Source organism: Nanorana parkeri, unplaced genomic scaffold, assembly GCF_000935625.1.
Source record: "Nanorana parkeri isolate BGI_ZX_2015 unplaced genomic scaffold, ASM93562v1 scaffold864, whole genome shotgun sequence".
Lineage (NCBI taxonomy): Eukaryota > Metazoa > Chordata > Amphibia > Anura > Dicroglossidae > Nanorana > Nanorana parkeri.
The window spans coordinates 125,365-152,841 of record NW_017307132.1 but is presented as its reverse complement, the minus strand read 5'-3'; the positions used below and the strand labels follow the sequence as shown (position 1 = coordinate 152,841).

At 43.7% G+C, this 27,477-nt stretch overlaps 2 protein-coding genes across 2 annotated transcripts in view; one reads left to right on the top strand and one right to left on the bottom strand.

Annotated features, from left to right (window-relative positions):
• Window positions 1-2,325: 2,325 nt before the first annotated feature.
• LOC108794535 lies at window positions 2,326-19,451 on the bottom strand. The gene is made up of 7 exons (XM_018565589.1): window positions 19,430-19,451; window positions 16,328-16,449; window positions 14,439-14,917; window positions 10,345-10,415; window positions 6,856-7,164; window positions 6,517-6,763; window positions 2,326-2,654 (listed from the first exon to the last, which is right to left on the bottom strand). Exons 1-7 carry the CDS (start codon window positions 19,433-19,435, stop codon window positions 2,404-2,406), a joined length of 1,485 nt encoding a protein of 494 aa, XP_018421091.1. The 5' UTR covers window positions 19,436-19,451; the 3' UTR covers window positions 2,326-2,403.
• Window positions 19,452-19,682: 231 nt separating this feature from the next.
• PNPO (pyridoxamine 5'-phosphate oxidase) overlaps window positions 19,683-27,477 on the top strand; it is a 34,057-nt gene continuing 26,262 nt past the window's right edge. The window contains exon 1 of the mRNA XM_018565593.1: window positions 19,683-19,862. Within this exon, the coding sequence (XP_018421095.1) occupies window positions 19,722-19,862 (141 nt within the window). The 5' untranslated portion in view covers window positions 19,683-19,721. The remainder of the gene's footprint in view (window positions 19,863-27,477) is intronic.

The following is a 27,477-nucleotide window of genomic DNA, read 5'->3' as shown; positions in this document are numbered from 1 at the left end:
GGATACAGAAGAAAAAAAAGTCCCTGACCTCATGCTTCATGTTTGAGAATTGCTGTCACACACAGAGGAACCATTCTTCCACCTTCTCGAAGGTATACAAAACCATGCATGATAAACCAAAGATTACAAATTTAGATTCTCGGTCCATAAGACCTTATTCCAGTTTTCAGTATTCCACTGGTGGCGGCTCCTGGACCAGACAAGCCTCTTTTGTATTTTTTTTAATGTACTTTTAATAACCTAAACTTTTTTTTTTTTTTAACCTCAGGGAGTTTACCGTTTACAATTGTACTATTTCAGGCTATCCCAGGACTTAAACTGTTAAAATTTGAATAAGAAAAAACAAAATAAAAAACCCTCTTGATCTTTCTTATATGTGTATATTAATTAGAATAATCGGTAATATGCTGCATACCTTTAAAGGTGAGAGGGACAAAGTAAGTGTGGCCTTATATTATGTTCTTTTGTATCAGCTCAGTGGGATTGTTTATTTTCTGGGGTTTAGACAGGATGTGACTTCATTAGTGAAGTCACTGATGGTTTAATTGTTCTTTTTGCATTGGTTACCATTTCTTTAAATGCTTAACATTTCTTTATAAATGTATCACATTAACCGATAAAGGGAACCTATATAGTCCTAAAATGTTGGAATAAACTGTGATATATATAGATTTACAAGAAATACTATTCTTTTTGCAGGAGGAAGGTGTGCTGGTGAAGATTTTGTTTATGTAAGGGCCATCAACAGAGTTGGTTTACTCTGGTCAGATCACATTATCAAACAAATAGACTCTACAATTAGATGTAACTATGGTGGGACTTTAAAAATGACTACTACTTTCTAGCGATGGTCATGCTTAGAACCAGGGCTGGGATGAGGGGGGTAGGCAGAAGAGGCATTTTAGCAGTAGGGTGCCTAAAGGGCAAGACCTAAAACCTAGGTGCACTTTGGTCTTTTTGCCTTGGGTGCTAAAGGACCTTGTCCCAGCACTGCTTAGAACAGGGAAGGTAGATGGTTCCAAAAGCAGGACTGGGTTGCCATACCACAGAGGACCAAGGGTTTTGGAGAGTAAGACCACTCAAGATGTATATCAGTTTTACTCTGGTCTTTCCAAATATATAGACAGTTAAAGAAGCCATGGATTGGGAACACGTTTCTGCACATCCCCACCATGAATATCTGAAATGTATAAGCAATATTTATTTTTTCCCTTAATGCCTGAAATTATGGAAGAAATTTTTTTTTTGCATCGCACCACGCTGTGCCATAAAAATTCTGCATGCCACAATGCGGTGGTATGAACATCTCTAATGAAAAGAAGGTAAATTGTCGTGTCTTTCCAGTTTTGTTTTTTTTTTTGCAAAAAGTTTAAAGCCATATAAAAGTTGACCATTGAAACACACCCCCGGCAGTGTTATTTGGTTCATCCCAACCCCTGTAATTGCCACTTTTGCTGGACAGCCTAGCCTGCTATATAGTAAGTAGAAAATAACTGATCTACTGGCAGGTAATGAAACTGTTACAGGTGAATACTCAAAAAACACTATTTCCAGAGAGTGGTACCCAAGAGCACAGATGTTCTCAGGATTACATGGCAATTCATATTTATATATGGCTTCCCTCCATTCCTGCTATAATCTTCAGAGTTCTGCGGAAAATCTAGAGAGTGGTTTTATTTCTGTTTTGGCCATGCAGACAACGATCCCCTATTCTGTGGAAATTAAATTGGACTCGTACAACTGCCTCCAAAGAGGATCTGTTACAGCAGAGGGATACTTCGTTTAATAGCCTGGATGTTAAGTGCCAAAACTTAGGTTGCAATCGAAATGCTAATTGAAGCAAGGACATCTCTACCAATAGAACCTATCCCACATTTGACAAAAATTATTATTTTTTTTTATTACAGGGAACCATTAGATTAGTTAGCACAATTTTGGCAAAGGTTCTGTAAACATCTGATTCCACCCAAACTTAGGAAGGTATTATAGTCAAGCAAGTCTCCACCTAGAATCTTTCAGCAAATGTTTTTCAATGCCACAGTTCATTCTGTGGTCAGTCTGAATGAGCACTAACCTTTCAACATTTTATACAGCATTTTGTTTTGTTGTTGTGGCAGCACATGTTCCTTTGCTTCCAGACTAGTCTACCTCCTAGATTAAGTGCTTGCAGCACAATGAGAAGTTAGCACATGAAGCATGTTTATTTCAACAACTGCAGCATTTTACTCAAACTTAAAAAAAAATATTTTTATTTATCTTTTTATGCCATCGCCTTTTGTCCTTTTACACTTGCATTAGTATATGCTGCATTAGAAATGTCTTTTCCCCCCATACTGCGGTCAGAAATCATCCAAATGTGCTATAGTCTGAATCATGACAAGTCCTTGCATGCAGCAGCAATACTCAGCTGGTTTGTAGCACATTATGTGAGACTGGTTGATCTGTTCCCTTTGTACCAGGCAGTGGGGCCTTTTCACTGAGACACTGTAGTTTCTGTGTTGGTGATGTTGCTGGTTTTGGGCAGTGTTTTGCTCCTCCTTCTGTCCAGTCAATGCGAATAGACATCTTTTTTACAGCCCGTCGAGAGGTTCCGCACTTGCTGTTTATAACTGCGTTAAAGTTACAGCCACGACCACAGGCTCTTGTCACATATGCTGAAAAAGGGAAAGAGGTAAATTAAAAAGATTCAAGTGAGATTCCACATTTATTTTAAGAACATAACTATATTCTTTCCAGTGGCTTATACAATTTTATCTATACACCTGTAAAATTGTCTCAGGCTTTAATGATTTCTACTATGCTAGCAAGTGTGTGTTTGTATACGTTAAATTAATTTTCCTCATCCATTGAGGAACACAGGAATTCAGATACTGTTGGGTAATACTGCTGTCTACAGGAGGATTGCACATTGGCAAACAAAGATTGAAGACAAGCCCTCGATAACCCCTCCTTTACCCATTAGACCTCAGACCCTAATCTATTAAACCATTGCAGAAAGGATCTGTCCACTGCCCTTTGTAATGGAGCTTGTGGCACAGATGTCTGGAGCCTTACACTTCAGTTGTGCTGACTTGTTAGATGCGTCTAAACTTGTGTCCCACCTCCAAGAGACATCTCTTTGGATCTATACTTAATATTATTATCAAGAATTCCACAGGTTAACAGAGTTCTCACCTGCCTCAACGTAAGGGGTTCAAGGACAAGTCAGCTGAGCCCCAAACTTCATCTTCTTCTGCAGTGGCCTCCCAGGTCTCAGAGCCTGACTCTCGGACAGACCACAAGGTTTGGAAGTCAGATACCAACTAAGCCCTGTTAAAAACCTTCTGCATTCTTCAAGTAGGGGACTGATTGTGAATCTGTATGGGTCCTTGGGTAGTTTGCCCTTCAGGCTTTCAGGTGCTGAGAGGTGCTTTAGACTCACAGGATGATCCCTTACCTCTGGCACTCTCTTCATCTGCTCCCTCTCTTCTTTCCTGTGCTACCCCACATACAAATGCACTTTCCACATTCCCTTTAGGGTTCCTCTCACACCTGGACCCCTTGCTCCAGTCCTTGTGTCAGCTTGGTTTCTGGAGCTTTGTTCCTTCCCGGCCACCACTCTCCTCCAAAAACTCCACTGTCCTTGGTACCTGGTACCTCTCAGCATTTCCCCTCTCCAGAGAGACTATCTGACCTGCTAGGTCAACTGGGGCTAGCTTTGACCATCCCTTACTCAGATAGGGATCTATGTCTCCAGTTTTGCACATGCACGCCTAATACTTCTCCGAATATTTACTCCTGTGTTTCTCGTACCTTTTTCTGGCACCCCCATTGTGGGATGCGCTGATGACCTCCTGTGTAGAAAGAAGATATTATAGACTCTAGTTGAAGGGCCTAACGCCTGCATGATCTGCCCACATCTGGCATTGTCGGGTTTTACTGTTGGAAAACTTCTGTCATCTATAGGTGAGGGTAACCACCACAGTTTTTCACTACAAAGGTCAACAGCATGTTTGCCTTCTGGGCCCTCGTCATCAGACAGAAACTTACCCCCCTCACCTCCTTTGCAGGAGCATAAGGCATTGGGGGGACTCTCCTCTCAGAGACATCTTCCTTCTCTGCTCTGTCTATTTTTAGTTCCTGAACACTCTAACATGTCTGCCACTATGGACCAGGTAGTCTCTGGTGTGACCACTAAGCCTACCCATCAGGTGGATGGTAAGGATTATTCTCCCCATATCCAGGTAGTTTTTCTCATTGGAGAATCTTTATCTCTGGGTCTGCTTTCCGGTCTTCCAGAACGAGTGGTTCCCTCTACATCGCGGGACCCCTTGGGCAGGTCTCCTGGTTCAGACTACTGATGTGTCTTATAACTGAGAAGGGATGGGAGTCCTTCATGCATTGCATGGTCCTTGCACTTGATGATACAGTGAGTCTTAGTCTCACACACACTGATTCCTTTATGGGTAATCCCTTGGAAACCAGTTCACCTCATCTGGTAGCCTCTGGATTCAGAGGAGAGGCTCATGCTTCTAAGTGTGCCATAGACAGTGGCAGGTCAAGTTTGGCAGAGGAGGACCCCATTTCTCCCTGGACTATTGGCAGGAGGAGCACTCCTGCTACAGGTATGCTTTGGCAGAGAATCGGGGGAACCTGTCCACCTGTGGGTTAGGTCTCCCCACCTTGCCTGATTCACAAGCTATTGAGTAAGGGCTTTCTGTGCTTCCCTAGTTTTTGCCTTCAAACATGTGAATTTTCTTAACTCTACTGATAAAGATTCCTGTTCCTTGCTTTGCTGAAGTCCGGGGCATCAGTAGCATTTCAGGCCTATGGCTTTGAGGCCAGGGATAGGAAGGATTGTTTCTCAGCAGGATTCCTCTAAGATTGCCCCAGAGTCGCCTCTTGTGTACTGCAGAGGATGTTTCTGCATCATGCAAAGCTCTATCTGGTTGTTCCAATCTTATTAGTTTAGGGCTAGGGTCTACTTACCATGCTCTACCTACAGTTATGAAGGTGCTCACCTTACACTCTACCCCTTCAGTAGTGATGTCTCTGTGGGTTCAAATTCCAAAGTTCCCTGTGGATTTAGGAGTCACTTTAAACCCTTTGCAGGCTGTTGTATACTAGCTGATTCAGGGTTTTGATAGTGGTCAACTTGACAGGAAATTGGGGAAATCTTCCCAAAGGAGATAGAAAACTGAAAGATACACTTTTTTTCTCCACAAAACAAAATCCACTAAATCTGTTACATATTACTCACATAGCTAGAATGTCAAAAATGGAAGTAGCAGAGCAGTCTATGCATTGTTTATGCTAAATGGCGCTTTGTCAAGAATAAGTTGTATAGTACCCAGTGCACCCTTATATACCCACAGTCCCAGGATATCATACCCAATATAAGTAATCAATACTAAAGAGTTGGTCCAAGCAAAAAAGCAGTAAATGCAATCACTATAATCCAGCCAGTGTGCTAGTAGTGCAGCTCAAACATTACACTGCCAGGGTATACTCATCAAAACCTTCCTAAAAGTGGGATATCCCCTAAATGAGGGGAGAATATTACAAATGTTTTAACAGTTACCCACACTGTTCAAAATAGGGATGTTGTCACGTTCCTGTCTGATCAGCTCCTGTTCGGGGTTTCAACCCGGGTCTCTGGCATGGAAGTGCACAGACCTAGCCATTTAGCCACAGGAAGTACTTGGCTTCTGCTGCAGGTTTTGTGTACTGAGCAACTCTCCTTATGGAAACTTTGGCACCAGCTGTAGAAGATCTGTAATTACCTCAGGTTTTAAATACCAGCCACTTCCTGTGCTCTAACACTGTTAATTTGGGTTAGTTCCCTGTGTGAGCTGCATTTATACTGTGACTCTTGCCTGATTCCTGACTATTCTGCCTGCCGATTTTGTACCTTGCTGCCCGATCGTGTCAAGACCACAGCCTGCCTCCTGACTACTCTCCTGAATCCCGATTTTTGTACCTTGCTGCCAGACTGTTGCCGACCCTGCCTGCTTGACCATGTCTTCGCCCTTTTCTCAGCCTAAGATCCACTTCGGACTCAGCCTACTACAGGTGCGTTTCAGATGTTCAGATACCAGTATATGTATCGGTGCAGATACTTTGCATTTTCACAAAAACTACCAGGGTCGGAGCGGTTGCAGCTGCGACCTAGTGCTCCACCACTTTCCAGAAATCATTGGTCTGTATTGTTTAAAACTCACATGACACTAAACAAAAAGCTATCAGTAATTGGTATCGGTAAGTACTTGGACAAGTATAGGTACTTGATCTGGAAAAAATGGTATCAGTGCATCCTTAATATATATAACGAATCATACATTAAAACAGGGATGCAAAATACCAGAAGCCCCATAGCCAGTTCTCAGCTGCCTTTTAACATTTGAGTTTTTCTTGTCTTTCAATGGAGCTGGAAAAAGTATCAGTACTTGTGCCAAGTACAGGACTTGGTACCTGAACATCCCTAGTTCAAAGCTTTTTTTTAAAAATGACTTGAGTTCCACTTTAACGTTTTCTTACCTTTAATTGCAGTTACCACTGCATCAGGTAACCGCAATGGTTTCTCCATAGTAGTGTTGTTATGAGCAATTCTTTGCCCGGTGGCTGAAGATCGTGCCAAGGTTTCTCGAGAGAAGAAGTAATCAAGCAGGCGCCTAGTCATCAGCTTGGGCTTATCTGGAGGGATGTGGGAGAGATCCTCCAGCTGCTGGTATGTGATATACACCCCAGAGGCAGGAACCAACTCCAATTTCGGGCGGCCATTACTCTAAACACAGAAAATCAAGACAAATAATAGTGATATATTTTACATCTGTAATACACAGTTTACCCTAGGGAGCACAAGACACTTATACAAACCTCTATGGGTGATGCCCATGTAGGGGTACCATCTGGCAATGTCTCCTGTAATGGTTCCTCCCACAGCGCACAAGATTCAGGTCCGGCATTCTCTCCACCATCATCCATCTTCATCCAGTACTGAAAGCCACTTGTCACGCCACTTACCCGCAGCATTCCTTCTGGAGGTGAGCTGGTCACTGCTGCAGGTGAGTTGGGCTGACCTGTCTCTGATAGAGAAAGTGTAACAGGGGAAGATAGTCTTTCCGTTGATGGGTGTTTGTTTTCATCAGTTGGGATAGGTGTTGACACCAATTGTGGAGTAGAACTCTGCAGAAAAGAAAGATTAAAAATATGTCAGTAAAACATGAAAAATCTACATTTAAAAGTAATATCAGGACAGAAATAATGGAACTTCTACTAGCTCCATCCATTCACCAAGTAACAAACCAAGAGAGCAGCATTGGAGCCTCCACCTTCAAAACCAAGTCAACAATGACAGCTCCCATATTTTTATTAACCTTTTTTACACTTTGTAGAATTAAATATATAAATAAATTATAATCACACGATATTTTGTTCAAAAGGAATATACATGGTGGCTGCTGTGGGTAGAGCAGGGTTATTAAGATGGTGACCAGTGCAGTGGTGACAGTAGTGGGGGGGCCTGCAGCTGTGGTCATGTGGGGATTGAGGGTCAGGCGTAGTGCAGATAGTGGGAGGGACTGTCTTGCATGTGCAGTTGTGCAAGTGGGCTGATAGTGGAGTGGTTCCTGGCTAAGTGTTGAGAGCGGAAGTGGGTGAGTGGGGTTGGGGATGGGGGGTGTGCGCTGTCAAAATGATTAAAAATGCAGTGTGGGGGGGTCAGGCTAGTACAGAGTAGCAAAACTTCCTCTTCCTGCCCTCCTCCACTACAGCAACAGGCATAGCTAGAGGTACTGCTAGAAATGCAACCCTCAGCTCCCTGGTGTCTGCCAACAATCCCTTTTACTCTTACCACTGCTAGCAATTCCCCTTGCAGATGCGCAGGATGTGGCTGTCATATTTCTGCCATCATAATATGGTGGCAAGAAGCCATGCTTGCACGATAGTGACAGAGCAGATCTGTCCTGCCCACTCAATGTGTTTCGTTTCGAGGAAGTCATATTAACGATAAACACAGGAGTTTCCCATCACACTTACCGGCTAGCCTGCAACAAAAACAAATTGCCCTGTCTTACAGTATGCGTTAAAAACAGAAGTTTTAGTTGCACAACTTTTGCAAAATATGTGGAAGCCTCACTGCCTCGTCAAGGCTCCTCTGTGTAGTGTGGTCCTAGCTCTAATTTTTGTGAGTCTCCATATTGGAGCATATCTAAGCAGTAGAAATTTGAATGCAGGTATGCCTGGAGGGAGCCCACTCCTTAAAAGCACAGGGACGCACTGGAGGCCCAGCAATCCAAAAGTCACGCTGGGACCCCCAGTGCATCCCCACACCAAATACAGCCAAGCTCCTCTCACGGGAGGAGCCTAGGAGTATCCAGAGAGTATCCAGAGCAACGGCAGTATCCAGAGCAACGGCAGTGCTGCAATCTGTATTTGGAAATGTTATCTGACTTACGTTTTTATTGTTTATGTTTGCGAGTACATTTTATCCTATTAAAATGTGAATGTGGTTTATGGAGTACACTATGGAGTTTTGCACTTTTGTCTCCACTTACTAAATTCGTTAAACTGAGTGGGAGCGCATCAAGTGTGTCACCATTGGAGATAATTACAAATACAAGCCACAGAGTGGAGGAGGATCTGTCCATTGCCAACATTGGGTTTCTTCCAGCCCTTTTATAATATCAGGTCGTTTCTGAAGGGGAGAGTTATTCTATTGGGAGTGGACGGTGAAAGTCACGAGGAGCACGGAGGATTTTGTTTTATCACTCGATCTGATACCCATATAAGATTGGGGTGCACAACTTTTATATTCTTGCACTATTGGTGTGTCAATCTAAAGTGGACTTTTCCTATGTTCATTGCATTTTATATGGAATTGTTACACCATTAATCATAGTGGACTTTTGGTAAGATTGATATATCTCTTGCAAATCAGCACTGTATCATCACAGTGTTATACATAATTATCGCGGAAGCATATTTAAACATTTAGGGGTATAAGCGCGACACAAATTTGATTTATTATAAAAAATACATGGCAAACGCACAAGTTATAACTAGCCTGTATAGCAAGGTGCAAACGGAAGGGCTTACAATACAAAACACAGGAGTTTCCTGGCACACTCACCGGCTAGCCTATAACAAAAAAAAATTGCCCTGCTGGCTTTACCTATACCTATAGTATTCATTTTTTATGATTTAATTAAGGATGCACCGATACCGGTTTTCCGGTATCGAGTACCGATATTTTTTTTTTTCTCCATTACACGCCAATACCGATAGTCCCAAAAAGGAATCCGGGTGGCGAGCCAGCTGTTTGGCCAATCAGGAAGCCGGGGGGCCGGTAATGACTCGCCACCCAGCTTTCCGATTAGCCAGGAAGCCGTCTCCATGCTCCCTCGTCACCAGGTGACGAGGAAGCATGGAGCCAGCTTTCTGGCCAATCAGGAAGCCAGGCGGTGTGTAATGACTCGCCACCTGGCTTCCTCATTGGCCAGCTTCCCGCCCAATCAGGAAGCCGGGCAGCGTGTAATGACCCCCCGCCCGGCTTCCGGATACCAGAAATTCCGGTATTTGGGCGAGTACTTTTTCCATCTGACCATAGGAAATCTGCAGAAAATCTATAAGTTTATGGCCAGCTTAAGAAGTTGCAAACATTTCTACAATTTTACTGACACATGCCAAAGTGGCAAAATTGGGCTAGGGGGGGTTTAGATTTGTTTTACCCTGCACCTTGAAGGGGTTAAAGTGATATCAAAGTCAAAAGTTTGTTAAGCCATTTCAAATGCTGACTTAATCACTTTCAATGGATGTTGCTCCTTAATGTTTAAACGTTTTTGGTTCCTGCAGAATCAGCTTGCCCTCTGAGCACTGGCCCTGATATCCTTCTTTACGGTGCCTCCTTTTCCTTGAGAGGCCTTTGGAGCCACCCTTGTGTGTGCTAGTAAGATATGTGTGTCTCCACAAACACAGCAGGCTAATCCAATTATCTGCTCCTCACTCCCTCTTCCCTTTTTCAAGCTTGTTAATGGACAGCTGCTGGAGACTGCTCTGTCCCTTGTGATCTTGTACTGGACAGGAAGTTCAGGGGAGCTGAGCTGAGAGAGTTGGAGTCAGCTGTTTGTAAATATGGCGACAGTAAGGGTTTAGGCGAAAATGGAAAAAAAAAAAACTTTGCCAGGCAATAAATATTTGTTTGATCTGGATTCATTATTAAAAAAAAAAAAGGTGGGGGTTTAATATAACTTTATTGGTGTTGCCCAATGCATGTTATCTGCAAATCTGGTGGTGGAGAACAAGCAGTATGTAGCTACTTTTAACCATCAAGGCAGACATTTGCTAAACTTTTTTACTGACTATTACCTGAGAACTGTAACTTGTTTCCAGAAATCCTGCCAGGCTTCTTAAGAAGGATATGTTATTGTCATTGATAACTGGTAAGACACAAGACATAGGAATAAAAGTTGTTAATACAAGTGGCTCTTTAACAACCCAAATTGATTTGTAATAAGGTAGAACAGGGGTGCCCATTAGGTCGATCGTGATCTACCAGTCAATCTCAAAGCGAACACTGGTAGATCGCGATCATCTGTATCCTGTCCTCCTGCGGTGCCCGTGCGGCTGCCAGCTGAATGTGTCAGACGCCGCAGACAGGAAGGGGCGGGACACCTCTCCACGTGTGCAACGTCGGCCACACGAACACTGCGGACAGGGTGCCGGTGCATGAGAGGAGACCTTGGATGCTGCTGCACTGGAGGTAAGAAAAGACAGACAGCAGAGAAAGTGAGAGGAAAGACAGCAGAGAAAGTGAGAGAAAAGACAGCAGAGAAAGTGAGAGGAAAGACAGCAGAGAGAGAGAAAAAAAAGACAGCAGAGAGAAACAGGGCAGAGAAGAGAGAGGGCTGGTTCACACCACAAAGTCTGCGTTCCAGAGTGTTCGGCCTCTAGAACGCAAGCCGGCCGGCTCCCTGCGTTCAGGGGCGGGAGGGGGCGTGGAGTTGCATTGAAGTCAATGGTACTGCAGCTACGCCCCCCACCCGCAGTGCGATCACCCGAACCCAGACAGCGGGATCACCCGAACCCAGACAGCGGTCGCAGGACGTGGCTGGGGTGCTATTGACTTCAATGCACAGCCACACCCCCTCCCGCCCCTGAATGCAGGTGTTTTTTCGTTGGTAGATCTCATTGAGCTCGTCATTTTGAAAAATAGATCTCCAGATGGAACATTGTGGGCATCCCTGAGGTAGAAGGTCTAGGTATATAGTATACTTCATTTTTACTTTCTACCAAGGTACCAAAGGCATTTTAAAAAATATAAACAAAGAAAATACTTTTGCATTTCCTCCCCTGCTAGTAATACGAATGTAAAAGGGAATTTATAGTGTTTATATTTTTATTATATTCAAGGCTAGAAAAAAATGTATATTTTACTTTTATTCTGCATACAAATATTTCATATTGAGAGATTCTAGCTAGTAGGTGGTATCCTTTTCACACGTGTACAACACTAATTCCATTTTGCAAAAAAAAAAAAATCAAATCCTTTATATTACATTCCTCAATAGCTCAAGCTTAAATATACACAACTGAATAAATCAGTGGAGAAATGTAAGCCCTGCTCCCTGCTATTAATATAATGCTTTGTGCTTCATTTCACATTACCCTTAGCCCTTGCAGTGCACCCACGAGGGTTCAAATGGTAAGCTTTTGTTTGCCTGGGGTTCTTCTTTAATATATAAATGTAAGCCTCCCATGTTCTTCATCAGCACTGTGGCATGACCCCGCTATACCCCCTAATTCCCCACTTCCCATACCCCCAGTCCAATGTTTTGAACCATTTCAGCTACAAGTGTTATATACACCCCAAAACATTAACAAAAGATATGCACAGGTATGTCTATGCCATTTTAAACTTTGTTTACACCACAAGTGTAGTTTAAAGAGAACCTGTCACCAACCTGGAAAATGTAACTAAGAGCACAGAAAAATCTTACCTTTCCATAAATATTTTTTATTCACTTGCAATGTGCCTTTGAATTTATTAGAACATTTGACTCGCCAATTCCCTAGTACAGCCTTTTCCCTTCTTGCATGTCATACACCTCTCCTCTTCTGCGAGTGCCTAATCACTTCACTCTTTGTGCTGACCCAGGTCCGCCACCCCTCCCTTCATCATTCTACAAAAACTCTTATATAGCTGCTGGGGAAGGATTAAAGGGAAATACTATTAAGCAGGGGTAGAAAAACTCCAGGCCCTTTAGTCGTGGTGAAACTAGAAATCCCATCATGCAACTCTCTGAGAAACATGGCTGTGGCTCTTGCAATGCCTAATGGGATTTGTAGTTCCACAGCTGTGAAGGGCCAGAATTTGCCTATCCCTGTTATAGAGTGTCACTTAGTGACAGTTCTAAGTCTGCTGGGGCTGCTGCCTTTATATCCAAGATGCCAGTACCCAGCAGTCATCTCAGAACCTTTGGATGTCTACACAAGGTAGGCTTGTACAGGTAAACAACGTGCATAAAATATGTTAAATGCACAAATAATCTGAAATGAATGATCCAGCAACAGGCACTTTTTAAATAAAATAGAATTAAGGACAAAACTTTTTTTTTTTAGTTTTGGATAGAGTAAGGCTCAGTTCACACCTAGGCGCTGCGGGAATCCACGTCAAATGCGCCAAAAAATGCACATTAGTAAAAAGCGCTTACTAGTTAATGTCACCCAGACGCGGCTGGGAGTAGGCGCATTCCTTCTCTGTGTTTGCATGTGTTAAAATGCGCACAAACGTTTAAGAAAAAAGTCACAGATTTTGCTACATGCACTACTTTTCTGCGCATATAGGAACCCATTGAAATCAATGGCAAATGTGGTGAACAAACATGTGTGAACGTGACATGTCTAGGTGTGAACAGAGCCATAAGGTGGGTTATATTTTTTTTATTTACCATTGGGGAGTGTTCCCTTTTTTTCCCTGTCTAATAGTCACAACGGGAAGTTAAAAGAAATCCCTCCAAAGTGAGGGAAATCCCACGTGGTTATCAGGGTCACCAGATCCATTGTCCCCATTGGAAGATTTTCCATCTATTCCTGTTGTGATGAGAACCCAAAATTTGGGACTTTCTTTAACTTTCACTCAGTGATTATGATCACCGGGACAAATAGACTGGCTGACATCGGAAACTGTTGAGGTTCCTTATTCAAAATGTTGGCATATCCTTTATCTTGATAAAACAGCATTCTTTGGAAATTATTGTTATGGGTCTAGCACTACTTACTTTAAAGCCTTGGTTCTCAACTGGTGGGTCATGACCCAAAAGTGGGACGCCACCTCTTGTTCAGTGGGTCGCCGCTTTTCCACTTTTCTAGGTGAGAGGCTTCTCAGCCTCCCCCTAGCCCAACAGTGTCAGTTCTCGCGCCAAGCAGCCATTTGAAATATGTGTCAGTTGGGGGTCGGCTGGAGCCGCAAGGGAGCTTCATCCATACATGCATTGCTTACAGCTCCCTCATGTGTCCTATAGAGGTGCCTGGACCAGAGTGAGGTCACATTCTGGTTCCTGGCACCTCTACAGGATGCGCAAGGGAGCTGTACAAGCAATGCACGCATGAAGAGAGCTCCATCACATCACAGCAGCCCACACTGGACCCCAGGCTGAGGATCCACTCCAGTTTCCGTATGGTAGGGAGACTGGGTGGATCTTAAAATTAAAAATAATTTTTGGGTGCGTGTACAGTATATGTGTGAGATTGTGAGTGTTTTTGAGGGCTCATTCACACTAGTACAGTGCTTTAATCGAACAGTCCTGTGCCATTAATGCATTGTACAATGCAATTGCACCTACTACACGTTCTGGTGCAGAAGGTGCGTTGCGTTGCCATTCATTTGAATGGCACCCCAAACGCACCTCCCGCCCACAGTTTAGTCGCCCACACCAGAACACGCTGTACCGCAATGCCGTGTGCTTCATTGCAGTGCGACTTGGGTCACGACTTAATGACCAAGGACAAATGTGGGTATTGAGGTTACACAGGTTGAGAACCACTGCTTTAAAGCATACTGGGGTAAACAGTGATCTATTATCTACAAATATATATTGTATGTACTGTATATATATAAAGCTATTAGCATTTTTAAATAAAGATGTACTTTTTTAACAAAAACTAGCAGTGTGTAGTAACGCTCTTGTAGCTCCTTATCTAAGGAAGCATTGCCAGTGTTTTTATAGGCATAGGTTCAGAACCTTTGTTATTTATTATTTTTGACTTATTATTCCTATACTGATTTCAAATATAGGCATACATTTTTTTGAACAACCAGCCCTGCCTGAGCTTTCTTGTTCCGTTACACAACTGTGGCTCTGATATATAAAAAAGGAAAAGTGTCTATTTTCCCCTCTTTGTGCAATCTTTAGTACATATAAAGAAATTCACATTACAAAAGGTACTTGGAGACATCTCACCCACACAGTTGCCATCAGATCCCAAGAGCCGTCCACCTTCTTTCGTAACACTTATATCGCTATGTGAGAGTGCATCATTCTGTTCTTCCAGTGTCTGAATGTGTCTCCTTAATTCTTGATTTTCCTTCTCAAGTTCCTGTATCCTCCATTCTCGCAAAGCAACTGCTTCATCTCGTGACACCAGGATCTGACGCAGATCTGAAACTTGTGTCTCCAGCTCCCGAACTAGCTCTGCGTAAAGGGAAGTCACCCTACTAGCAGACCGTGTGGCCCAGTAGTGTTCTGTTGGTATGCTGTGACCTTCAGGAGGCACTGTATCTCTGCTGGAGAATCGTTCATCAGTTCTCTGGCCTTCCTGTTTGGTAACATACATGTGTTGAGGAATTATGTTGGAACACAAAGGTCCATTAAAGACTTTTTGACGTTTCCTGCTAGTAGTGTCCTCGTCACAGTTCTGCATGACTAGTGTAGACAGAAATCTGAAACGTCATAACGCAAATGGGCATTTTCAGCGTAGAAAAATAATGATCAAAGCACAAAAAGCTAATACAACCAACAGGGTGTTTCCTAGGTCCGGGCATGCTTCACCCTTGATGCGCCAGGTCAACGACACCAACCCTGCACTTTGCTGCAATGTGCAGAGCCACAGGTCATGTCGCCAGCAGCTATGCAGGAGCACCTGCATAGTGGTAAAGTATCTGTGAAGACGTTAGTAGACAACTGGCACAGAGTGAAAGAATGTTCTCCCAGGCAACCCCTGCTTCTCATAACACAAAGGTGAGGGGAAGCCTGCGATGACTTCCTCTCCTCATGCGCCAGGCAAGTTTCTTTGCTGCACTTCCCTGCCTTCTGGGGAGGAATATTTGCTCATTAAAGAGTGAGGAAGGAAAAAGGTGTCTCAGAACTCATGATTAGCAAGGACTAGTCTCATTGTATCAGTATCTGTTCGCCTAGATACCCCATTTCCTTAATCCAGTATAATTTTCCTTTAAGTGGGCCATGCAATCCTTTGACTATTTAGGAATAGCACAAGCTCTTTCCTGTTGTATCCTATATAGTTCAGTTATTCTTTACTTTGCTCCTTTTGGAGATTGCACTCCATGGAAGTACACATGTTCTCCTAGTTTGGGAGCATTGCCTCTGTTCAAAGGCTTGCATGGCCTAAATTTACCCTCCCCCTCTAGATCATGTCACAACATTCATTTTCTTCTTTTACCTTGTTACTATAATGAAAAACAGCTTTTAGGCTTGTAAATGTCTTGCAAGGGCAGCTGCAAGCAAGGGGAGCATAGACATGCCACTTCATCTCCTAACAGACCTTTCCATACACACCCCACTGTAGGGAAGTAATAAAAAGTGTCGGAGGCAAATTTTCTCTCAACTTTGTCTCAAATGGAATTCAGCCAATCAGCTTTAAGATTTTCATTTTTTTGTGGAATAAATGAATGATAGAAGCTGATTAGTTGCTATAAGCAACTGTACCAGTTGAGACAGAACTTGACTTAGACACTTTTTAATTTCCCCCAGTGTGTGGGCAGGCGTTTGGGAACCAAGGCAGAAACCATTGATTTCCCCTCCACTCCAGCTATGGATTATCCCCAGCGTCCTTACGTCCAATTCAAGTCAATGGACCTGCATTAGATGAGATGGCGTCAGCGGTCCTTAGACCACTGAAGCCAAGGGGAGAAGAGGCTGCAGGAAACGATCCAGCAGTCTGTGGGGCAGAGGATCAGGTTTTATGTTCAGAATAGCTGTTCATATTGAGAATTTGCATTTAGTATTACTGTGTCACTGGTTTCAATGCATACAGTATTTAACAGAGTTTGTTGGGGGGTTTTTTGAGTCGGCTTAAAACTGTAAATGCCATAAAAAAGGAACTTGTTACTTACTTTGGCATGCGGATTGGCTTACTGACTCCATCTGGAGAACAGAGAACAGGTGCAGTGCCATCTGACTTGTCTTGCCTTTGTTCAGGTTCTGAAGTCCGATCCATCAACTTGGCTAAGAGTGGCTTTATTAAGAAAACACATGAGTGACCTACAAGGGATATTTACATTTTTATCAGCAAATGTGCATTGTTTGATGTGCTTGTGTACTGTTACAGTTTAAGGGTAATCTGCTTATATTTTGCCTTTCTTTGTGGCTACTCCCCCCTCCCCCCCAAATGCTAAGGGCGTTCCTAGTATAAAACTGTTCTGTCTTCATTCCATATCCAGTGATCTCATTACTGGGTCTCCTTGCTTCTCTATTAAAGGCTTGTAGATGATGGCTGGTGGGGAGGGTCTGGCAGGCTGCTATACATAGCTTCCTGAAAACATCACAGCACTCTGACTCAGTATCCTCTCAAGAGCCCTCAGCCTTGATGCAAGCAGTGAGCCCACTAGGAGCTCCCTGGCTCTTAAGAGGAGTTATGCAAATCTCAAAATGCATTGATGGGTAGGTGGAGTTGTAAATCATCACATTCTATTCACTGTGTATAGATGTGAAGATGCTGAGGAACATTCCAATGCTGCAGTGCAGGAAGACAGGAAGAGAGGCTTCAGGGCCCTGTCACACCATATGCAGTGTGTTTTGGCGCGGGCCGCACTAGATCACACAGATTAAGCCGGGCCGCGTTCTGGGAGGAAGCGTGGCGGTGCCATTCATGTCATTGGCACAGCAGACCCCGCCCCAGAACGCGAGGTATAGGAATGCGATCGGAAAAAATGCTACATGCACTTATGTGCACCAGAATGGAGGGCATTCCTGTACCCCGTGTTTTCCGGTGCAGGTGACTGCACGGGGCGTATCTGCAGTGCCATTGGCATGAATGGCACCGCCGCGCCCTCTCCCGCCCCAGAACGTGGCCCGGCTTGATCTATGTAATCCAGTGCATTCCGGGCTTGGAACGCACTGTATATGGTGTGACAGGGCCCTGAGAAACCGGAGAAGCAGGGAGCCGGCTCAGCTGTTTGGGTGTATAACTTTTTTTTTAGCACCTAGACAAAAATGAGTAGTTTATAAAAGTTTTGCCCAGAGTTCTTCTCTCTCTTTACATCTCCATTGTAACAGTCCCTGGGCTTATGGGGGAATTCACCCCTCATCCACCAAACTTGCTGGACTAGTGTATCCTGTGCCCGTTAGAATCCCCAAACACTGCCTGTAGCTGATTGAAGATCTCATCGGATTGGCTTCTTCGACAAAAGTCGATTGAAAAAAAGGTCTTTTTTTGGAATGAAGGGTTGATGACAAGGCCACACACTGCTCAAATTTGATTGAATTTGATTTGATTGAAATGGAACCCCAGACATATTAAATCAGTTTCTTTTGTGCCTAGCCAAACAGAAATAAGTAACAAGAAAGAAATTCCATCATGCTCCTTCTATTTACTGATCACTACCATTGAAAAGGAGCATTGATTAGACCCCGCTAACAAACATTTTGGAACTAAATTCTACTGGTGTCTGGCCAGCTTAAGAGACGTAAACCCAAACAATTGTTTTAGCTATACTTCTCTTTTTAGGCAAAATGTGACTGTGAAATAAAGTCGGTTGATAGTGGGCTGATGCCTCCTGTCAACCAACAGCACAGACACACCACAGTCAAGGATGATCCCAACAATACTGTCATCATCCTCCCCAGTTGTCTGATTGATAGCTGGCTCTACTTCTCAGCATGTAGCTCAGAGCCACAGCCAGCAGCACCCATTCCCTTCCCCACGTGTCACTCCAGTCAGGAACGCAAAGACTGAGAGCTCAGTGGTCATGTGATCAGTCAGCTCTCAGTCTTAGAGCCGGCATGGGACAGCTGGAGGTGAGTATGTGCATTTATTTATTTTTTCATGACGCCAAACTTCTTTAAAGCGGAACTCCGATATAGGCAAATATAGTCTAATTCCAAGAGCCATGTGTATTCTTATTTAAATCTTGGTGAGCCTTGTGTATTTCTTCCAGATCTCTGCCGTAATCCAGTGTGAAACGCTTCCTGTAATAAAGACCAGTCACTGATGCTCTCTTCTTGTGCAGGATGACTGGTCTTATATACACCATCCCCCTATTATTATTTATTTTCTACAAGCAGCCTGTAGTGGTGCATGCAAAGCGGATTTATACCCTTTGTGGCAACTGAGAAATATAATTAAATCAAAGGTTTTTATGTCTAGAGTTCAGCTTTATGTTTTCAGACCCCCCTGCCTGCCTTGACCATTGCAGTGGGGTCACACTGTCCTTACGGAATTGTGCGCTTATTTTCTACTGAGTAGATTGTAGAGCAGTGAGGCTTAAGCCCAGGTTTACACAGTAGGAATTTCAGCTGGATCCTGATGAACCGGCTGAATTGCGCACAGTGGGTGCCACTGTCAGCACCCTTCTGCCCGGCAACCCTTGATCAGCTGTTTCTTAGCCATACGGAACTAGCAGCCAATCACCTGCTAGCTCTGTTACAGTATTCTGACAGCGGACGCTCTCGGAATACAATGCAAATGTAAGCGTTGATGGAGGAATCTGTTTTATGCAGCCCGCAGGTTGAACAAAGAAAATATAAGCGTGTATACCCAGCTTTACTCTCTCACCTCTAGAATAGCGGTCATGGGTTGCGGAGTTGTATACACTATGGCAGAAATTCGATCATTGCAGTCACTAAAAAGATTGAAATCAGTGTTTCATTTTTCCAGCATGATTCCATAAATGAAATTCCCATCTGATCTCTGATCATTATTTTAGGAAGAGACATACTGGGGTTGATTCACTAAAGGCAAACAGGCTGTTCACTTTGCAAAGGGAATTTTCACCATATTCACTAAGCTAAAGCAAACTTCCCCTGCAAATTGAACAGCCTATTCACCAAAAATGAGCCAATCCCCAGGTTGCAGGTGTCAGATCTCAGTGCTGGGATGGTGCTGATTCATTTCTATGATGGAGATGAATCGACACTGACTAGGACTATTAGGGTACGTACAGCCAAGCCAACCCCACCATATTCTGCCCATTTTATCATTCACTCGGTTCTCTCACCTCCATGTGTCTGTTTACATTCCCCAGCTTCCGGATGTTCAGCCACGCCCCCTCCCTTTTACAGATGATCGTTGATTTGCTGCCCATGTCAGTGCCACCTATGCTGATTGGCTCATTTCACGCCAGGTGTGCCCTCCACTTCCTTATTATTTGTGGGTTTATTAAAAGCCCACCTACCGTCACGTGACTAACCTTTGGCATTGCTATTGGTCCGGTTCTTTCCCATTCCATGTTTCCATAGCAGGTGACGCCGGCTCCGCCCCGAACCGGTGACGTCAGACGGTGTAGCTCCATGTGGCGGGGGTTGGTGATATCGCTCCTGCAGGTAGCCCGGTACACTGGATCACAGTCAGCCCGAGCGGCCAGCTGCAGAACTGGAAGTGACGTCATGGACCTGGGAAGTATGCGGAAGCGTTACCGAAATGATGATGAGGTAAGAGGTTATGACCTTGGTCTGGTGACGTCAGCTGAGGCTCAGTAATATGATAAGGAAAAGCCTGTTGCTGTTCAGGTTTGTAGTACTGCAAGAATCTGTATGCCATGCCCAGTAACTGCGAGCAGCAGAAAATGCTGGGACTTGTAGTACCACAGCACCTGTGGAGTCAAAGGTGCCTACTCGGCTATGTGGGTGGTTTTTTTTCAAGCATCACTTGCATTTGGTCTTGTGACATACCACAGAGCAAGTGACGACATGGAGAAGAATCGATGCACCTGTCAGGAATATAAAATGGATACAGGGACTACCCCTCAAAAGAACATTGTAAATACTTCTTCCGCTGCCTGCACCACTGCGTTCTAGAGCAGAGCTGGGCAAACTCCAGATGTGGTGAAACTACAAATCCCATGATGCATCTGTCTCTGAAAGTCATGCCTGTGGCTGAGTATTTTGCAATGCCTCATGGGATTTGTAGGTCCACAACAGCTGGAGTTTGCCCACCCCTGGTATAGGGGAATTATTCACTGAAGTCACTTCCTGGAGTGTCAATTTTCTGGTTCCTCCTGCTCACCTCCACGTCAAAACTGTGTCCTGTAGTTACATGGAGGTCAGCAGGGGGGAGTCAGTAACCAATCAGCTTCTCTCTTCAGTTTGTTCAGCTAAGCTTTAGAAATAAAAGATAGAAGCTGATTGGTTGCCATGCACAGCTGCTCCAAATTTTGTCTGCTCCACTTGTGATAAATTCCCCTCGGAAAGGATTTGACCTCTTCAATGCTTTCCTGAAAGCATTACTCTCTAGGCCAGGGATGGGCATAATCCAGCCCTCCAGCTGTGGTGAATCTACAAATCCCATCATGCATCTGTCTCTGGGAGTCATTCCTCTGGCTGTGAGAATCTTGCAATGCCTCAAAGGATTTGTAGTTCCACAACAGCTGGAGGGCCGGAGTTTGCCCTCAAGGCAAATAAAAAAAGGATTCCAATCAGGACTCGGGGGTCTGTGCCAAAAATAGAAATCAAATGTAATATTGCTGCTGTTACCTGATTGACTAAATGTATCAGGAGCCATGATATGATTTCTATATAACTTATAACAGAGGGGAATCTGCAGCGCTGCTCATACTGTGAAACTGCATGTACATTGTTTATGTGTGAATGGAGCAAAAACAAATGTTATTAGTATATTGTCTTTCCAGGTCAAATGTAATTCACTCATAATAGGGATGCATGATGCCATTTTTTCCCAGACCGAGTACTGATACTTTTCCTCAAGTACTCGCTGATACCAATTACCTTTTCTTTGTTTTTAAGTGTCATGCGACACTTTTTTCTAAAAGAATACAGACTAATGATTTTAGGACAGTGGTGGAGCACTAGGGCCCAGCGGACACCCTGGGAGTTCTGCCACTGACTCCAAGCTGTAGGGCAGTGGTTCTCAACCTTTCTAGGGCCGGGACCCCTTGGTAACATTTGCCAAGTTGTGGTGACCCCCAACGGTAAAATTTAGGGTTGATGCGGCTGCTGCAGCGACATCTGGCGGCGTGGCGGGAGAACTGACACTGCTGCGCTAGGAGAGGGCTGAGGAGGACTCTCACCGAGCACAGCAGAAATCACACAGCGACCCACAGGTTGAGAACCACTGTTGTAACAGCTAAAATGGCAAACCATATAACACAAGCCGAGGGTGTCTGCTTTTATTATTATTATTAATAATAATGATGATAATCTAATAGTGGGAGACTCCCGGCGACCCCTGGCAAATTGTCATTCGACCCCCGAAGGGGTCCCGACCCACAGGTTGAGAACTGCTGCTGTAGAGGGACTACAAATCTTAGCAATACATTCTATAGCAAAGCAAAATACCACCAGCTATAGAGGGTTACAAATCCCTGCAATACATTATATAGCAAAGCAGCAAATGAGCAGTTATAGAGGACTACAAATCTCAGCAATCTATTATTTTAGGCTGTGCAGGATCTCACCATGACTGTGCGGTCTTACCAGTGCTGTGTCGGATCTGACCAGGGCTGGGTGGCAGGTCTCACCAGGGCTGTGTGGGCAGCGAGTCTCACCAGGGCTGTGCAGGCAGCTGGAAGGAGGAGGAGATGTATGGCTGGGCCAGCACTGTAAACAGCCACTGCCAGGTCCCTACAAGGTTTCCGTGAGGTCCCCAGCAAGCACGGGGACCTCATAGCAGCAAATTCCATTAAACAATTTCAAGCACCATTATCGGCGCTAAATATCTGGGTATTATACTCATGAAAATGCCCAGTGTCGATACTGGTATCGGTATCAGTGCATCCCTAACTAATAACATTTGTTTTTGCTCCATTCACACAGATCGAATCTACATGCAGTTTACCGGACGAATGGCTCTGCAAGTAGTAGCTGAGATTTGAGATTGAGACGGTGACATCACGGCCCCCACCCCCATTCCCAACCACAATCTACCAAAGAGTTGGCCTTTTGTTTGACAGCTCTTATGTCACTGTCTCTGCACTTTCCAGACACAAGCAAGGTCACTGGCAAGCTGAGAGGAATCAGCACAGGCACTAGAACTGGAAGGGGAGTCTGTTTTTTTGTCTGGAAAGTGCAGAGACAGTGAGATAAGAGCTGTCAGTCAAGAGGCCATTTTCCTTGCAGAACATGGTCGTGAATGTAGGGCCGTGCTGTCACCATCTGGATCTCAACTTCTGCTGCACATGGGAAGCATGGGAATAAAACACTTGGGCTTTAAATTTGCGTTCTTTGGTTTAATACTGGGACAGCCATTGCAAAGGGCCTTCTGAAGATGCCAGTTGGCTGCATGCAGATATATTTTTCAGTAGTTATCCATTTGAACTTAAATGAAACTAACAGAGTGCTAGCGTTGGACAGATTTAGTAGCAGGAAGTCCATTGTAAGCAGAAAAATTACTTCTTTTGGATTAGGATATTTTGTGATATATTTTTATTTATTTGAACTAATGTGAAATGAGTCGCAATATGTCTGTGAAGGTTCTCATTACTCCAGGTCATGGTATATCTGTAAAAAACTCAGACGTTTCACTGGTCATCCAACCAGCTTTGTCAAACAGAGAAAGCTGGTTGGATGACCAGTGAAACTTCTTCAAGAAAAATACAACAAGCCCTGTTGCCTTGACTTAGTTTTTTTTACAGATAATATAGGGCTGCAACAACTAATCGACTAAGTCGATTATAATCGATGATTGATAAAGTTGTCAACATTTTCAATCATCGACTAATTGGCTTTTGATTTGTTGGCCCTGTTCACGGCTCCACAAACGCCGCGTGCCGCACCTCCTCCCCACCTCACGCTCACCGCCCGCCCAAATCCATGAATGGCACAGGGACGCGGGGAGAAGAAGTAGAAGTAGTCAGGAGGAACAGGCATGGGAGGATGACAGCCACTAACAGACAGGCCCGATCTCGGAAGCAAGCTGCTGGAAGACTGCTCAGGTAAGCCTGCACTTCACCCCCCCTCCCCCCACGTGGTGCTCTATAATGTATTGCTGGGATTTGTATTCCTCTATAGCTGATGGTACATTGTGCTGTACTGTATATTATACAGAGCAAGGTACCATCAGCTATATAGGAATACAAATCCCAGCAATACATTATACACTGTATGTATAATGTATTGCTGGAATTTGTTGTATTCCTATATAGCTGGTGGTATTCTGCATTGCGCTGTATAGAGGACTACAAATCCCAGCAATAATACATTATGCAGCGCAATGCGGAATTCCACCAGCTATAGAGGAGCACAACAAATCCCAGCAATAGTACATTATACATCGCAATGCAGAATACCGCCAGCTATAGAGGACTACAAAACCCAGCAATAGTACATCATACAGTGCAATGCAGAATACCGCCAGCTATAATGTACTATTGCTGGGATTTTCTGTATTCCTCTATAGCTGGTAGTATTGTGCTGTGTAATGTACTTTTGCTGGGATTTGTAGTCCTCTATAGCCGGTGCCATTCTGCATTCATTGCTGTATAATTTTACACTTTCCATTTCACTATATTGCACACCACACTTTTTTTTTTTACTTCCACCGCTCCAAGCTTGCTCCTGTGATGGACTACAACCTCAATACAAACTAGTAGTCTATCACTGGAGCCATTTTTTAAAATCCTGGTTAATCGAACTTAATAATCGGCTAACTAATCGATTTTCAAAAATAATCGTTAGCTGCAGCTCTAAGAAAATGCTAAATGAAGTTTTCTAGCCCTTTTAAGGTGAAGTATTGGGAGAGTAAAATCTACTCTTCCCAGTACTTGGAACTGGTGCGAGACACTGCAGCTGTCACACGCTGGCTCTATAGATTGAGAGCTGAGCGATCACAAACCGCTGTCAGTCTGTCAGTCACTGCTCACCACAAAGATTCCCCCTCCCCTCTGATTGTCCAGTACTCATTGGAGGGACAGACAGAGGAGGAGGCGGGCAAAGCAGCCGGGAGAGAATCTGACAATATTGTTGGGATCCAGCCGGCTGCCTGATTGACAGCTGGCCCGTCATCTTTAGAACCAGAGCCAGCTGCCAATCGGGCAGCAGGGTGGATCCTGACAATATTGGGATCTCTTCAGGCTGCAGCATGGATCTGCGTTGTCAGCATACAGTATTAGGGGGCATTGGCCCCGCTATATGCTTAATTTTAGATTGTAAGCCCTCACGGGCAGGGTTCTCCTTACCATCTTGTCTTGAATTGTATTGTGATTGTAATGTCTTCCTTATATTGTAAAGCGCTGCGCAAACTGTTGGCGCTAAATAAATCCTGTATAATAATAATTTGGGTCACAGGAGTACATTAGTAAATGTCCTGTGACCCAGAAGAGAAGTAAAGCCCAAAAAAAAGGTTTGGCTTTGCAGCTCTTTTAAAATCCGATCATAAAAAAAAAAAAATTCCAGCTGGAGGATTTACTTAAAAGTATTTCTTTCTTAAGCTATAATGGGTCTAAACCTCATAATTTGTGTTCTTTGTAAGCAAATAAATAATATAACAATGTGTACAGTTCAACACAACCTTTTTTTATTTGTTGTACATTGAAACTTAACCAAATGCAAGTTAATCTTTAAATACAGTAATGGCTAAAGCCTTTAACACACATGATAGCTTATCTTAAGAATCAATTATGGTTGTAGATAATTGAGAGCGGCATTAAAGTACAGATGAGGGGCCTCGTCTTGGAATCAAGAAGATTATTTGTTTCCCAAATGGGATGACATTTTTAACTCCTTCACAGGGCTTTCTGTTTTGCAGTTTGTATAAACATGATTGCATTACACATGCATTGCATGTATTGAGGTTTGTATAGCTGGCCTGTAAGAGAAAAATGAATGGACTGAATCTCAATTTTCAGTGTTCCTGACGGTATATGCTGTCACTCAGTATAAATATTTCAGAAGCCAGACTGCATAGTTATATTGTATATTTAAAACTCTGGGCACCAAAATGTTCTCAGTAGCCATAACAAGATATAAATCCACTTCATGTGGTCTTTACAACCCTAGATATTACTTGTGCTGCCTGTATCCTGTGCAGAGAACAGACCTGTGGGCCCAGCAGGCCACATCCACTAGAGCAGTGGTGAGCAACTCTGGCCCTCCAGCCATTGTAGAATTAGAAGTCCCATGAGGCATTGCAAGACTGACAGTTACAGGCACGACTCCCAGAGGCAGAAGCATGTTGGGATTTGTATTTAAAGCACAGCTGGAGGGCCGGTGTTGCCCACCCTTGCACTAGAAGTTGCCTGCAGAAAGCTATAAGAGGGGGGCGGATACGAGACCAGGCACAAGGAGAGCGAGATGCAGTGACTGGTCTTTATTACAGGAAGCTTCTGCACAAAAAAACAGAGTCCTAGATAGGGCCATAGATAGTATATACTTACATTGCGCCAAGCTGGGCCATTGTAAATATACTTTATATTATTAAAGCTGGAACTCTATTTTAACGTAACACATAGTAACTCACAACTACTAATACATCACATAGTTGTGAATGGGGCCTGAGGCAGCATAAAGCGCTAGAGTGGGAGAGCAAGAAGCACATTTCCTCAAAAAAGTTTATTGGAAGGTATTTTTAAGCACAGTTTATTAAAAAAGCATTACATATGGCAATACAGGCTATTACTGGGGTGCATCATCAATTGGTGTGTGTAAAAACATCTCTTATCTTTTGCTTTTAAATATTGCAAAGATTTTGCGTAGAGTGGGTTGGTGCTAGAACGTCTGTTACTGTCGTCTTCATGCCTATTGGGCGGGGTATTTCCCTTACTTCCTGCTCCAGCTCCAGCGGTCATAAAGACGGTTATCTCCAACTAGGACACATACAGCCATAAAAACTCTTCAACGGGTTGCGAAAGAACTGAAACATCATTCAGGTTTTTATTGTTGTCTTTTATTATATTGAGCAGATTCCTCCCACCACCACTTCTTATCTGGTGACAGGCATGAAGTGAAGGGGAATCTCCCCAGTGGGGTCCTTGAGAGCACTAAAAACTTGAAAGGTTCTAACCTGTGCCAAGAAAACTAAAAAAAAAAAAAGTTAGGTCTTTAATTTTATATTTGCATGGAGTCCATATATCTGCATAGATCCTGCATAAGATGTGTTATCAGTCAGCATAATGCAGCAAAGGGATGGGCAGAGACACAGTTTATGGGGTAGTTGGAACTGGGTTTGCATTTTAACGGCTCTCCTTTCGTTGGCACAGAACATGTGTTTCAGCAGATCTTTAAATGAAGGCAATTATTTTGAATTGGAGCAGAGTTCTTCTTTAATTGATATATTATGTCTGCAGCCGAGATACAAAGTGTTGGGCTTGACTGCATTGCTTCTCAGAGTTGACTTTGAACAAAGCAGACTTTGTACAGATGGCCATGGAAAACAACAGAGCAAGCCATAAACCTTTAACCAATAAACTGTCTGCATAATGTGAGCTGCAGGCAAAACGATTTCTTCTGCTGTCTGAGGAAAGATCAGTTAAAAATCACAGATTAACAGCTTCCTTTCCTTCCAAATGACAAGACCTGAATCTGCATTTTTCTTCTCAAAACGTTTTTTTTGCTCTCACTTAATCATGTGTACAAATATTTCTTAGAAAGGGCCACTTCTCATTGGTAGCCAAGCCTTTAGCTCACGCTAGGTGCGCTGGTGCATTGCATTTCCACTCGCCATGCACCTCCCGACATGCAAAATGCGTGATATTGCAATACCGTGCCTTACGGTACAGTAAATAAAAAGTAGCATATGCAGGGGGCACAAGCGTGTTTCTACGTCCTCTACCTAAGGTCTATCTCTGACTTTGCCTTCAGCTGCAGGTATCTCAGCACTCTCAGCTGAGGAGGAAGACTGTAATCTTTCCTTTTTGGAGGAATTTGTGCCCAAGATGGTTCATTCTGTTGACATAACTGCTAGGCTTAAAGATACTATTCTGGTCCTTAATGACGCAGTGCACACATCTTGACCTGGAGCAGCCTGCATTCACATTTTCTAAGGTTACTGGTTTGGGTTCCCTTAAGAGTCTACAACCTGTAAAACCTTCCCAGTACACTTGTTACTGCAACCCATTTTGTATGAATGACTGGCCATTTAGTAGCTACCCCCGCC